Source organism: Ostrea edulis, unplaced genomic scaffold, assembly GCF_947568905.1.
Source record: "Ostrea edulis unplaced genomic scaffold, xbOstEdul1.1 scaffold_69, whole genome shotgun sequence".
NCBI classification, from domain to species: Eukaryota; Metazoa; Mollusca; class Bivalvia; order Ostreida; family Ostreidae; genus Ostrea; species Ostrea edulis.
In genome coordinates this window covers 44535-60725 of record NW_026606044.1, presented here as the reverse complement: position 1 = coordinate 60725, position 16191 = coordinate 44535, and the positions used below count along the sequence as shown (strand labels likewise).

At 37.4% G+C, this 16191-nt stretch overlaps 1 protein-coding gene and 1 long non-coding RNA gene across 2 annotated transcripts; one reads left to right on the top strand and one right to left on the bottom strand.

Moving 5' to 3' along the window:
* Positions 1 to 2061: 2061 nt before the first annotated feature.
* Positions 2062 to 15743, bottom strand: LOC125676145 (uncharacterized). The gene is made up of 7 exons (XR_008799543.1): positions 15349 to 15743; positions 13873 to 14011; positions 10643 to 13058; positions 8231 to 8334; positions 4847 to 4976; positions 3838 to 4340; positions 2062 to 2150 (listed from the first exon to the last, which is right to left on the bottom strand). It is a non-coding gene; the product is annotated as an uncharacterized LOC125676145 (long non-coding RNA).
* Positions 2253 to 4816, top strand: LOC130051176 (E3 ubiquitin-protein ligase TRIM71-like). The gene is made up of 2 exons (XM_056152545.1): positions 2253 to 2559; positions 2684 to 4816. The coding sequence occupies exon 2, from the start codon at positions 2714 to 2716 to the stop codon at positions 4367 to 4369; it is 1656 nt and encodes a 551-aa protein (XP_056008520.1). The 5' UTR covers positions 2253 to 2559; positions 2684 to 2713; the 3' UTR covers positions 4370 to 4816.
* Positions 15744 to 16191: the final 448 nt, after the last annotated feature.

Sequence of the window (16191 nt, the reverse complement as noted above, 5' to 3'; positions counted from 1 at the left end):
CCTGTTTCACTCGTTTTCCATAACTAGAACAATGTCAATAATTGTGATAACAATAGTTTTCAGTTCTTACTTTAACTCACTTGACTTTGACTCGCATGGCTGCATGTTCGATTGCTGAAAGACGAGTTCAATGACAAAACGCACAGTGTCCGTAAGGTAAAGTCTAAATGACGTTGTGACTTTTATAGCGTAATCTGACAAAATACTTTTACTTACTGCAGACATTAATTTAATTAAATGAATACAAAATATATCCGGATCAGGCTTGTAAAATGTTATGTATAATTATGAAACACTGCCCAGGTTTCATGTTTTCTGAGGGAATGGCGTGATGTTACGAAATTACGAACCTCGGATACGCTCATTTTTGAAAAGTGAAAAAAAAAAAATCTAACTCGTTATAACGAGTTAGTATCTCGTCATAACAAGTTAATTACAGTGGCGAATTTAAGGGGAGGGAGTGGGGGTGGGGCAGCCGGCGCTCCTCTAAAATTTTGAAATTTAAGGTAAAACGTGGTATCTTGCTTACAAAAATGTACAAAAGTCTATTAGTATCATGTAAAAAAAAAAATTCACATTCAATTATCTCGTAATTACGAGAAAAGATCTCGTAATTAATAATATAATAATTATCTCGTAATAACGAGATCTTTTCTCGTAATTACGAGATAATGGAATGTGAACTTATTTTTTTATTTTTACATGATACTAATAGGCTTTCGTACTTTCGTATGATGTACATATTTTGATCAAACAAAATTTTTGTACAGCTTGGTTTCAGAGGATTGTTGTGTAAACACATAGCCGAATCCAGGAAATTGTGAAGGGGGGGGGTGGGGGTGGGGGTCTTGATCCTTTATTTACAACCCTCCACCCCCTTTACATATTTTGCTTGTGTACATAATATCTTAGGAGGATCTTGAGACGTTTTTTACACATGAAAATGCCTTATTAATTTGCTAGTCCCCCCCCCCCCCCCAGTTCTAGCCATTGTTATCGCTATACTCAGATCTGATTTTAAATTTAAAAAGGATGATTTAAAGGTTACTCCAATTAAGCCAGGGCTCTGGGACCACCTAGGCCCCCAGCAGCTCTGCAGTAAATGGTGTAAAATCCTGCATTCTGAGGATTTCCCGGCACTTCTTTTTCACTTTTAAATTGTCTGTTTCTTGAACAAAACTTTTATGTTACTCATACTTTTTAAGAAATCTTCAGGTAGCTCATTACATTAAATCTCTAATTAATGGCCCGTTAAAACACCTCTAATGAAGTGTGATTTCACCATTGAAAAAATGATACAGGCTCTCAATTACTTTATATAAATTCTTGTGATTTATTCCGGAATGATAAAAAGGGTACTTAATAAATATTTAAAAAAATAAAAATAGAATGTTTATATCTGAATCTTTTAGGCATGTTTTATTAGATATTCATATCATGCACCAAATCACAGCGAAATTTCGAATCGAGAGTACTTCATTTGGAAACAAAGTACCTTTTTTACCATTCCGAGATAAATCACAAGAATTTATATAAAGTAAATGAGAGCTTTTATCACTTTTTCGATAGTAATTTTTTTTTGGAAATTCAGACGCAAAAATCTCTTATTTACAAACAAATCACTTTTTTATCATTCCGGGAAAAATCACAAAAAAATTCACATAAAATAATTGAGAGCTTGTATCACTCTTTCGATGGTGGAATCATACTTTATAAGAAGTGTATTAACGAGTCATTAAATAAAATTTTCGTGTAGCCGTCATATAACAACAAACACATCATTATGAAATAAATCACTGGAAGGAAGTCCTGTTTTTACATTTTTTTGTAATTCACTACAGTGCCAGATCCAGAGGGGGGCCTGGGAGTTGGACACCTCTTCCACCCTTCGTCAAAAGACTTTATGAAATAATGCATTTTGAGGGTGGACCCCCCCCCCTCCTTCCTTTGAAAACCAAAATTAATGGTAGACCCCCCAACTTTAAATACTTCCTGGATCCGCCCCTGCACAAATTCAACAAATCCTAAAATATTAAGGAAATAAAACTCGACCACATAATATAGGATAAGCTCGCATGCGCGAGTGCAACAGAGTTTATTCATACACTGTACATAGACATCTGGAGGTTCATCATTTCACTCAACTCATTCTACAACAGAAAAATAGAATGTTACTATATTGTAAGTATATCAAAACACAAATATATATTTGGTTCCAAAACAGAGGTCCGCTGCATACCCCCCCCCCCCCCCCCCCCCCCTCATTGCGACCAATGAATATTGCTAATCGTTTTTTAACTATAAATATGATTATATTTGTACAGAAGGCCGAATTCAATATAAAAAACGGATATAATCAAAGAATTTATATCAATACATTGTTTGCAGATTCCAATTTTTTAATGAAAGGAAATATTTACGTCTGACGTAAATGTTTGCAAAATAAACTAGGCCAAACCAACTCAAGCGATAACATACAGGCTGACACACCGCACAGGTATTTAATTCTCAGGACTAGACGGAAGGTCGAAATAACGGGAGGCCATGTTGGATTTTAAGGTGAGACTAAATTATTATTATAGTAATGACCGCTGTGTTTTATATCATACTATAATTCCATTTCGTTAATTGTTTTAACCTGTCAAAATCTTGAAATGACATTCCGTTTTTATTTAATTAACAGTAAACTTCTCGTGTGATCCCGCCATCAGAAATGCATCCCCGGCGCAGTGCTCAGGAAGTCCTACTGTGTGACCTCTGTGAAACTGTCCCCCTACAGAGTCACTGTGAACTTTGTAATATAAATCTCTGTGTTAACTGTGCAGTAAAGCATCTCTCAGACTCGTCTAAAAGACACAAAGTCGTGCCCTTTTTACACAGAAAGTCTACTAACTACCACAAATGCCCAGACCACGCCGATAAACACTGTGAAATGTACTGTGAGAAATGTAGCATTCCTGTCTGTTTAACCTGCGTCACTTCAGGTAAACACAAAGGTCACGAAATATCAGATATTCTGGAAAAACTCAGCGCTAAAACAGAAATTTTACAAAAAGATCTAGAAGAACTCGAGACAAGGATTTATCCCCGATATGAAGGAATGACGTCTGATGTCGAAACTGAGAAAGCCGAATTAGAAAGGAAATACGGGAAACTGACGACAGATGCCGATGAACAAGGAGAAAACCTACACCGGGAGATTACTGCCATTGTCAACCGACGGAAATCCGCCATTACGGAGATGAAAAACAAACACCTATCTACCCTGAATAAAAATACAGATGAAATCACACAGAAAATGACTGAACTCAAACAGATCATGTCCGACTTGAAATCAATCCTAAAATCAAATGACGTCTCCTTAACCTCTACTTACAAATCTAGGAATTCCGAATTTAGAACATTACCGCCTAAAGTCCGAGTCACATTACCGAGTTTGTCTCCTCAGAAAATAAACAAAGATCAGCTCAATGAAATGTTCGGTTCTCTGTCGCCATTATCCATTAACACAGAACATGGCGACACAATGAAGTCAGCAGAAGCTGTATCGTCTCCTCCAGTCAAACCACTGCTTGATGAGCCGCGCGTCACCGCCACCATAGACACTGGGTATAACAGACTATTCAGTGTTAGCTGTCTGAGTGAAGATCAAGTCTGGACATGCGGGGGGAACGACACCATGAAGCTGCTCAACCTCCAGAGTAAACTACTGACATCAATACAAACCAAGTCAGGGAGAGAACCAATAGACATAGCAGTGACACGGGACGGAGATCTTGTTTATACTGACTATTGTAATAACACCGTGAACTTAATTAGGAATAAACAGATACAGACCGTGATCACACTACAGGGGTGGAGACCTCTCTATGTCTGCTGTACCGCGGCTAACGATCTCCTGGTTACCATGATCAGTGATGATAGAAAACAATCCAAAGTCGTGCGTTACTCCGGCTCCACAGAGAAACAAAGCATTCAGTTTGATGATCAGGGTCGTCCTCTCTACTCATCTCATCACATTAAATACCTCAGTGAGAACAGGAACCTGGATATCTGTGTGGCTGACCGGTTAGCTAGTGCAGTAGTGGTGGTCAATCAGTCAGGAAAACTCCGATTTAGATACACTGGTCATCCCTCTAATACCAAGCAATCATTTGATCCATGCGGCATCACTACAGACAGCCAGAGTCACATCCTGACAGCAGACTATGACAATCACCGTATCCACATCCTAGATCAGGACGGACAGTTCCTCCGTTACATTCACTGTGGTTTAGAGTTTCCTCACGGTTTATGTGTGGACATCAGAGACAACCTCTTTGTGGCTGAGTGGGGCACTGCTAAAGTGAAGAAAATCCAATATCTATAAACACAGTGTTAATTACTCAGCTCTACAGCGTTAATTACACAGCTCTACACAGTGTTAATTACACAGCTCTACACAGCGTTAATTACACAGCTCTACAGTGTTAATTACACAGCTCTACAGTGTTAATTACACAGCTCTACAGTGTTAATTACACAGCTCTACACAGCGTTAATTACACAGCTCTACACAGCTCTACACAGCGTTAATTACACAGCTCTACACAGTGTAACTTACAGAACTGTGTTAATTACTTCTACTTGTTAATTACATCTGCTTGTTAATTACAGTCCTGTGTTAATTACAGCCCTGTGTACATTACAGTCCTCTGTTTGTGATGTGTAACATGTACTTGTGTTTGTGAGTTTAACAGAACATTATTTTGTTTGTGAATTAATTCAATATGTGTTTGATTTTACAATGTATATATTAGATAAACATGATACAGAGTTCAGTCTTACATTATTACTGAGAACTTACTTAGATTTGTAGTACTGTAACAAAGAGTGACCCCAAACGTCTAGTCTTCATCACAGATCTTCAGATTCAAGGTCACAGTCTTCTGTTTACCATCAATAACATCACACCACTTATCTAAATCTCCACCGTCCTACAAAATAAACAAAGTGTAATCATATCAAACTGAATTGTCAAGGATAGTATGTGATATGTAAATGTAATGGGAAGGAAAAGAAGATATGGCTGAACCGGGAATCGAATCCAAGGCCCTTCATTCCCACGATATGACAGGACCAGGAATCGGACCCGAGACCCCTGTATTACTAGTCGGGTGATCTAACCACTGAGCTATCCAAACCAATATCAATGGTTTGACTGGTCCGGGAATCAAACCCGACACCCCTGTATTACATATGTAATAGTCAGGTGCTCTAGACACACAAAACTATCCTGGCCAATATCCACAATACAAAGTGAGCTTTTCCAATTGAAATTTATCTGTTGTTATTGACTTTTTACATTATCATCTTCTCCACAACCACTTGGCCAATTCCAATCAAAACTGGTACCATTCATCCTTAGGTAAAGGGAATTCATGATTGTTCAAATGATTGATTTATTGTATCTTGTTTAACATTTAAATTTAGACCTATACTCGGCACTTACGGCCATTATCGCAGTATCAAATATCATTTTATCAAAGGGTCTTGTGATAAAGAATCTGATATACGGAGTTATGATCTTTATGCAGTTTTCTTAAAAGTTGGTCAAACTCCGAAGCCAAACTTTGATAGCTAACAAGGTTTTGTCACAAGAAATGCACACATGAACTAGAGGCCCATGGGTCACATCGCTCACCTGAGTCACATTGCCTCATATTTAAAGATTTTTCCTATGTATTCGCATGTAAAACTTTGATCCCTATTGTGACCCCAACCTACTCCCGGGGGCCATAATTTTTTTCAAAATTGAATCTGGACTAGGTCAGGAAGCTTTCATGTGAATGTAAACTTTTCTGGACCAGTGATTTTTCAGAAGAGGACTTTCAATGATTTTCCCTATATATTTGTATGCAAAACTTTGATCCCCCACCCCCTTGTGGCCCTATCCTACCTCCGGTGGCCATGATTTTAAGAAATTGAAATATGTCAAAACTTTCATGTAAATATCAGCTTTTCTGGCTAAGTGGTTCTTGAGAAGAAGATTTTTAAAGATTTTTCCTATATATTTGTACATAAAACTTTGATCCCCTATTGTGGCCCCATCCAACCCCGGGGCCATGATTTGAATAAACTTGAATCTGCACTATGTCGGGAACCTTTCATGTGAATCTCAGCTTTTCTGGCTCAGCGGTTCTTGAGAAGAAGATTTTTTAAAGAGTTTTCCTATATCTTTACATGTAAACCTTTGATCTCCTATTGTGGCCCCATCCAACCCCCAGGGCCATGATTTTAAGAAACTTGAATCTGCAGTATCTAAGGAAGCTTTCATGTAAATTTCAGTTGTTCTGGCTCAGTGGTTCTTGAGAAAAAGATTTTTAAAGATTTTTCCTATATATCTGTATGTAAAACTTTGATCCCCTATTGTGGGGGCGCCCCATCCAACCCCTGGGGCCATGATTTTAACAAACTTGAATCTGCATTATGTCAGGAAGCTTTCATGGAAATCTCAGCTTTTCTGGCTCAATGGTTCTTGAGAAGAAGATTTTTGAAGATTTACCTTATATATTTGTATGTAAAACTTTGATCTATTGTGGCCCCATCCAACCCCCAGGGGCCTTGAGTTTTACAACCTTGAATCAACACTATGTTAAGAAGCTTTCACGTAAATTTCCACTTTCCTTGCCGAGTAGTTTTTGAGAGAAGATTTTTAAAGATTTTCCCTATATATTTGTATGCAAAACTTTGATCCCCCCCCCCCCTTGCGGCCGCATCCTAACCCAGGAGGCCATGATTTGAACAAACTTGAATCTGCACTATATAAGGAAGCTTTCATGTAAATCTCAGCTTTTCTAGCTAAGTAGTTCTTGAAAAGAAGATTTTTCCTATATATTTGCATGTAAAACTTTGATCCCCTATTGTGGCCCCATCCAACCCATCCAACCTCTGGGGGGCCATGATTTGAACAAACTTGAATCTGCACAAGGTCAGGAAGCTTTCATGTAAATTTCAGCTCCTCTGGCCCATTGGCTTTTGAGAGGATGATTTTTAAAGATTTTTTCTATTTATTTCCAATTTCCATGTAAAACTTTGATCCCCTATTGTGGCCCCAATCTACCCCCGGGGGCCATGATTTGAACAAACTTAAATCTGCACTGTCTCTGGAAGCTTTCGCGTAAATTTCATCTCTTCTGGCTCATAGGTTCTTGAGAAGAAGAATTTCAAATGACCCCACTCTATTTTTGCATTTATGTGATTATCAACCCTTTGAAGGGGGCATGGCCCTTCATTTGAACAAACTTAAAAGCCCTTTACCCAAGGATGCTTGTGGCCAAGTTTGGTTATAATTGGTCCAGTGGTTCTTGAGAAAAAGATGAAAATTTGAAAAGTTTATGACGAAGCCGATGACACCGACAAACAACGGACAAATTTTGATTAGAAAAGCTCACTTAAGCCTTCGGCTTAGGTGAGCTAGAAAGTTAGACACACAGACAGACGATGGACAACAGGTGATCAGAAAAGCTCAGGTGAAATTAAAAAACTAGCTATGTCGTAGCTATACAATTGTCTTTACTCAAGGGTCATCATTTTACAAAAAGAGAAGATTTTTCCTATATATTACTATGTAATACTTCTGTGAGAAAGTTTCCCAGTTTACATACGGAAGGTCGGTGGTTTCTTCCGAGGTACATTGTATCTGGGTTCTCTCTTCCACCAATAAAAACTGGGCGCCACCAAATAACTGAAACATTTTTTAATGTGGCAGAAAAAAATCAACCAATCTAATATGACTCCACCATTTTTGATCCCCTATTGTGGTCCCATCTTATTTCGTGGTGCCATAACTTGAACAAACTTGAATCTACACTATGTCAGGAAGCATTTATATAAATTTCAACTTTTCTGACTTTGTGGTTCTTGAGAAGATTTTTAAATGACTCCACCGTATCTTTTTAAAAGTTCCCCTTTGGATGGAGCATAGTCCTCCATTTTGCACAAACTTGAATCCTCTTTACCCAAGCATGCTTTGAGGCAAGTTTGGCTGATATTAGCCCTGTGGTGCTTGAGAAGAAGTAAAAAATGTTAAAAGTTTATGAAGAGACGAAAAGACTGATGCTGGACAAAATGTGATCAGAATAGCTCACTTTAGCTTTAAGCTCATGTGAGCTAAAAAGGGTTAACACTATATGCCCCAGCCATTGCCTAAATGAGGCATAAAACATTTTACATAATTTCATCAACAAACCTGACATCTTCTACAGCAATAGAGCTATCGAAGTCCTACAAAATGTTAGAGTCTCAGGGAAAGTATCCTCATCAATCAGCCGGACATCTCAAGTAACTGCTACCCTGTAAAATTGATTTCAACAGTATTAGGTAACCAAAGTGATTTCTTCCCACCATTATATTATGCTATTAGAACACGAATGTCTACAAAAAATCCATGTAATCATTCTGAATGTACCAAATTGAGAACAAACCTCAATTTAGAAACACTCAGTCTTTATAAATCAAGTCCTATACAACAACAATGAAAAGTTTCTTGTCCCCTCACCTCCCAACGTAAATTTCAGAAAATAGTTCTCCATTTCTCTTGTCTCAACGTAAAGTTCAGAAAACAATTCTCATTCCTGTCACCTCACTACATAAAGTTCAGAAAATAATTCTCATTCCTGTCACCTCACTACATAAAGTTCTGAAAACAGTTCTCCACCCCTAACCTCCCAATGTAAATTTCAGAAAATAATTTTCCACCTCCTCACATCCCAACGTAAAGGTCAGAAAATAGTTCTTCAACCCTCACCTCCAAACGTAAAGTTCAGAAAACAGATCTGTACCCCCTCAGCTCCCAACGTAAATTTCAGAAAATAGTTCTCCACCCCCTCACCTCCAAGCGTAAATTTCAGAAAACAGTCCTCACCCCTCACCCACCAACATAAAGTTCAAAAAATAGTTCTCCAACCCATCATGTCTCAACCTAAATTTCAGAAAACAGTTCTCCTATCCTAACGATATAAGGATTTTCCTCATATTTTCACATGTAAAACTTTCATCCCTATTGTGGCCCCATCCTACCTCCAGGGTCCATGAATTTTATAAACTTGAATCTGCAATATGTCAAGAAGCTTTCGTGTAAATGTAAACTTCTTTGGCCCAATGGTTATTGAGAAGAAGATTTTTAAAGATTTTCCCTTTATATTTTTATATAAAACTTTGATCCCTTATTGTGACTCCACCCTTCTCCTGGGGGCATAATTTAAAAAACTTGAATTTGTACTATGTCAGAAAGCTTTCTGGTAAATGCAAACTTTTTTGGCTCAGTGATTTTTCATCAGATTTTCCCTATACATGTATATTTATCTATAAAACCTTGATCCCCTATTATGGCCCTATCCTACACCCGGGCACCATAATTTTAACAAACTTGAATCTGTACTATGTCAGGAAGCTTTCATGTAAATTTGTATTTTCCTGGCACAGTGGTTCTTGAGAAGATTTTAAAAGATTTTACCTATGCATTTGAATGTAAAAGTTTGATCCCCTATTGTGGCCCTAATGAACCCCCAGGGCATGGTTTTAACAAACTTAAATTTGTACTATGTCAGGAAGCTTTCATGTAAATTTCAGCTCTTCTGGCCCAGTGGTTCCTGACAAGAACATTTTTAAACAACCTCACCCTATTTTTGCATTTTTGAGATTATCTTCCCTTTGAAGGGGGCATGGTCCTTCATTTGAACAAATTGAGTCCCCTTTACCCAAGGATGCTTTGTGCCATGATTGGCTGAAATTGGCCAATTATTTCTGGAGAAGATTTTCAAAACTCGTCAATGTATTTTCACTATTTCGCTATTAACCCCCCCCCCCCTTTTTGGAAAGGGGCATGACCCTTCATTTGAACAAACTTGAATCCCTTTGTGTCCGGTTTGGTTGAAATTGACCCAGTGATTCTGAAGAAGAAGATTTTTTAAAGATGTTAATGTAGTTTTACTATTTTGCTATTATCTCCCCCTGGAGAAGAGTGTGTCCCTTCATTTGAACAAACTTGAATTCCCTTTATCCAAGGAATGGATGTGTTGTGCCAAGCTTGGTTGAAATTGGTCCACAGGTTCTGGTGAAGAAGATGAACATGTGAAAAGTTTATGATGACCCCTACGACAACAATGGACAAATTTTGGTAAAAAAAAAAAAAAGGTCCCAATGTACATTATTTCAGCCAATTAAATTTCAGAATATCCCCACTGTTTTACCATAAATGGGGTCATTGGCCTGTTGTGTTTGTCCTTCCGAGGCACCGATGACCCTAATCCTATCCCCTGAAGCCAGACTTCAAACAATTTACAATATATCAGCAAGGTTTCACATGACTTATAGAGGTTTCGTATTTTTAGCTCAGTAGTTATGGAGACGATTCTTAAATGACCCAATGCTATCTATTTTCATTTGTTGATTATCTAATCTTTGAAGGCCGTTCATTTAATCGATTTTCAATCCTTTAACGATACTAAGTTTGGTTGAAATTGGGCTATGTGATTGTAGAGAAGTTGAAAACAAGTTTAATGACAGATGGACAGACAGATGTACAACAGACAATGGGTGATCAGAAAAGCCCACTTGAGCTTATAGCTCAAACAACCTAAAAAAAATTAAGAAATTTTACCAGTTCCATACAAAAATTTGTCTTCAGAAATGGATCAGGTGCTTAAGAAAACCTCTGTCTGCTTTTAAGAGATACCGGTAGGAACTGCTCCTATTGCAGGTTGTCATCTCATGACGCCCAGGGAGCTGAAAAACCAAAGTGACAATGTAGAGTGCTGGAATGACCAGAAATCAAACAGGTAAATGAAAGTTTGAACAAATTAAGGAGGTATGCTACACCAGAGAAATTTGATGTAGATGAAAAGTGGAGGATATGTCGAACCTGTGACCTACAGTTCAGCAGTCGGTATTCTAACCTACTGAACTACTCGGCTAGGTATTTAAATGGAAAAGGAAAAGTCAAATATTGCTGATATCGATTTTTTCATCCATGTCTTTAAAGGCAGTCAGCCATTATGACAATGTAGAGTACTACTTTAAAATTCAAAGAAGTAGGGAGAAAACCCATCCAGAGTGAATTAAGGTAGAACTGGACTCTTTCTGACGTTCAATTTGGTCAAAGTTTACCTATTCAAATAAGAAAAGGTCAAAATATTAGGTTTACATAACAATTTTGTGGCAAAAATTGTAATCTGTGGGCCTGTGAAGGTTTATGATCAATTAGGCTACCCTACTTTGATTTGTTTTCATTGTTTGGGAATTTTCAAGTACAAAATGGGAAAATAATTGCTAAAGATTCTAAAATTCCTAACTTAGAGGGCACTTCATACATCATAACAAAGCATTCAGATGGTGGACAATGCATCCCATCTTAAAGACCCAACTTTAAGTTAACATCCCCAAATTGTTAGCTGTCTGGCCATCAAACATTTAACAATAGATCTCAGGTGGAGTGCCATCTGCAGAAACTATCATGGTCTAGAGCTACTCTAGAGAGGTGTTTTGATAACAATAACAGCAAGTACCTACAGGTATTCTTTAGATCTTGAGGAAGCCCTGTATTCTAGAGTTTTGATAGCATTGACCTGTTCACAACTGCTATTTTCTCATAATTCAATTGTTTTTTAAAAGACCCCTGAACAATGCATTTTAATATAATTGTAATTTTCCCCTCTATATACATGTATTATAAATTACACAATCAGAAATCAAACAATAATTTGCACATTAATTTCTAAACCTTGCAACTTATTGAAATAATTTATATTATCATTTTATGATAGCTCTATATCTATAAAAGAAATTATTCATTGAGCCAATGACCAAGAGTAAAAACAGAAAGAGGGGGTTGTGTAGACTGAATGTCATCTAGCCATAGGGATACAACTACTATACAAGCACTATGACCACAGAAACACTTACTGCAGACCCTTCCTGTGTACATCAAAAGTATACACAGCACCCTGATCTCTTGGCCAGGTAAATAACAATGACCATAGATGAGTTCTGCCCACATCCAGTGATCCATGAAGAAACCATACGGTATTTTATTTGGGTCTTTAAGACAGATATGCATACATTGCTGAACCATAATACGTCCCACCTACAAACAGACTTACAGACATTGATGTACCATGGTATGCCCCGTCTACAGACAGATATATACACACATCGATATACCATAATACATCCCATCTACAGACAGACATACAGATATTGCTGTACCATAATACGCCCCATCTACTGACAGACATAGACATTGCTGTACCATAATACGTCCCATCTAGAGACAGAGAGACATTGCTGTACTATGATGCATCTCATCTACAGACAGACTTACAGACATTGCTGTACCATAACACATCCCATCTACAGACAGACATACAGACATTGCTGTATCACAATATGTCCCATTTACAGACGGACATAAGGACATTGCTTTGCTATGATACGTCGCATCTACAGACAGACATACAGACATTGCTATACCATAATACACCACATCTACAGACGGACATACAAACATTGCGGTACCATAATACGTCCCAACTAAAGGTCCAGGTATATAACATGTTCAATTGGTAATGCACGACAGACGAAACACAATGATGGATGCAGTCCAACAGCAATAATCACTCAGGTAATCTGGGGAGTCAGGTACATGTAATCTACTGTTAATTCTGTAGGTAACTGTATGTAAACTGGTACAATGCATGCAGCTCATGTCTTTGTCTATGAACCAAATTAACAACATTTGAACAACATTTAACATGTAAAATAACATTAGCAAGTGCTGTATTATAATTTACATAGTCTAAGGGAGATAACTGTAAAATCTGCCTCCTTGCTCATTACATGAACTTGAACTAAACTTTTTACAATAAAAATGAATACTTCTCTGATTCTTCTCAGGTCAAAAGAGGACACCTACAGATTGCTACACCCCATCAATTTTCAATAAAGTGTTCAGTCTCCAACAGCAGGCAATGATGAGGTGGTCAGTTAAGAAAATTTCTTCTGCCCATTCATACAAGTCCCTAAAAAAATTTCAATGATACGTTATTGCCAAAATTGAGATTGTAAATGCGGCTAAGCTGATCGAGTCACATATGTTGCCAGCTGGTGAATGTCAAGACACTCGGGAGAAATGAGTCCCTACATGAAATCCCTGTTTAGAGTGAGTGGTACCTACTATAACCCCCTGTACACATTATGTACTCAGGAGTGGGTGAATCGTTCTTGCAGCCAGCAACACAAACTGTACCCCTTCTTTTAAAGTGTCACCTCAAAGCATGAAATAATTAACATGGTGACAAAGAATGAACTTTGCTGAATACATGGTCACTTACTAGATCACAATGAGAAAACGAAGATGACGTCGACTATTGTGTTAATTTTATGGGTTTTTTTCTATTTTCTATTGCTTGTAGGAGTTATGAGATTGATCACTGTTCGTTATCTTCATCTTGCATGTGACAAACAAAACCTAGCTCAGACTCATTTTTAAATATTGTCTTTAAACTATGTAACAAGAAGACTTGATTTATTTCTTTAAGAGATTATAAAATACAATGTATATATATATTTTTTTCTTTTCTTAATTATTTGCTAGCAGTTAACATGGTTATTAGGTACAACTATGTGTTTTTAAGTTTAACAATGAATGTTTGAAATCTAAAAACTTGTTTTTAATAAAAGTGTTTTATTATATTCATGAATCATGAAATTTGAGCCAGCCGTTTTCATATGCATTGAGCTCAAGGGGCGGTAAAAGTTCAAATGCTTATTTAAAAGAATAAGTTTATAGCCAACCAGGAAGTAAAACGAATCTAAAATAATGTAGCTCTGTACCTTGTAATGCTTCTTGAGAAACTTCTCTGATGGGACCAACAGGCTTAGTCACTCTTCTGATAATGGACTAGGCAGATCCATTCCATGTCTGTGTGCAGGGTAGTGCTACGATCCCACCATTAACTTAGTGGACAACATCCTAGATAAGATAGACAATATGAAATAAATAAAAAACATGAACAAATATCTCAGTACAAAAACAAAACGAGCGAGACACAAAGTAGACAGGATTACGAGTCCGAGACAAAAAAGTGGACATCCTGAGCAGCGTTCAGATCCAAATCGTTAGTTTTACAATTATTCTTTGATATTAATATTCTTTCAATTATTACACTAATTGATGCATTTTTGATGCTGTGCCCCACAACGAAACCCCGCAGGTGGATATAGTGCATCTTCCCCTACCTGGACCCAGGGGTCGCGATGTTAACTATAAATCTACAGGATTTGGAGATGCTAGTACCCACAATAAAAAAAAAAATAGAATTCATCATGATTTGGTCTTTAAAAGATTTTCATTAAAAATGTATACTTTATTCATATGTAATAATTACAACCATTTTGAGAACTCGTACCCAGATTTTTATGACAGAAATTACAGTTTTTTCTGCAGGAGAACTCGTACCCACATTTCTATTTGATAAAATGACAAAGTTTTTCTCCAGGAGAACTCGTACCCACTGAGATATTAATGGGTACGACTTCTCTTGGAGAACTTGTACCCAAATTTCTGGGTACGAGTTCTCCTGGGTACGGGTTCTCCTGGGTACGAGTCCTCCAGAAGTCCTTAGTCCTAACACAGGCCACAATATTAAACAACTTGAACCTTTATAAATATCAAATGCCATATTGTACCCTGTGGTTTCTAAAAAAAAAAGATTTCCAATATATCAGGAATTATATTTAAATCTTGAACCTCTTCTAATGCCTCGTCCTTGTCCCCAGAGACAGCTTTGACCTAAACCAGTGGCGGATCTACTGGGGGTTAACACCCGGGCACCCCCACCCCATCCTCATTTGGATGAATAATTGTTTTTAAAAGATTTTGTTTTTTGTTTTTATGGTCTTAGGTAGAAAAAGTACACAATTACGTCGCACCCCTTTCAAAATTGCCTTTATGCCCATTTCTCATATATTTCTACTTTATTGATAAAATTGCCGACTCCTGTGCCTAGATCCGTCACTGGTGTAAACAAGCTCAAAGTTACGTTAGGCCAAGGTTGACAATCCCATAGATATTTCTTTTATGCAACCACAGGCACCTGAATTTCTGTCAATAAGTTCCTCAATAAAGCCAAAGATCGAAAAATCCTACCCCCTCTATACAAGTGTAGAGGGGGTAGGCTTTATTGAGCGACTTATTGACAGAAATTCCGGTGCCTGTGATGCAATTCACATATATAGATAATTAACCAGACAATATATTCAGTGTATTACCTAATAGCACTGTACCCGACAGTCATTTTTGCTAAGTACCTGCAAAGATCCCTAAAATAAGCTTTTCTTTCGAATTCGGCATCCATTTCCGTTTTCACGGCAAATGTCTTCTGCTTCTTAAAGAAAGACAACTCTTGTAGATTTTTAGTCAATCGTAACTACTCGGCCATTTCCGCTACACTAAAAAGTAACAAAGGAGATTTTCAACTCAAAATGTTCGCCGGAAACATAGGTAATGTTACGCGCTGCGATGCAATCGTAACTACTCGGCCATTTCCGCTACACTAAAAAGTGGCGGATCAAGAAAATTCTTTCAAAAAGGGAGGTGAATCGAAGACCGCAAAAGAGCAAATGCTGATAATTTTTAGTTGATAACGTTCAAATAAAACCTACCCACCAGATCCGCTACTGTAAATTATGTAGTGCTCAGATAAAATTATCACTTCAAAATATCAGCGTGTATAATCCTCCCACTCCAAACACTTAATTATTTTTTACGCTTAGGCTACAAGGTTAATTTGAACAAACTTTTCTCGCATTATTCAGATACGAAATAAGCCACAGGAAGACAAGCAGTCATTTCAAACCCCTCAATATAACCCCACCCCACCCCTATTGATATGCATATCCAAGATTTGAATATCATCGCTTTCAAACGCGAAAACTACGCAAAATATTCCATTTCAAACACAATTAAAGTAGTTTTAGGCATGAAAAGAATTACTTCTGCTGACAAAATGAAAAAAAAGTGTAGAAATATGTTAATGTTTGATTTTGACGCATATAATATTTCCCGCATAAATCGTATATATGTGCTGGGTTGGTTGGGATTTCATCATTTCCTCTACATGCTATAAATTTTACTCTGCAAAACAGTTATAA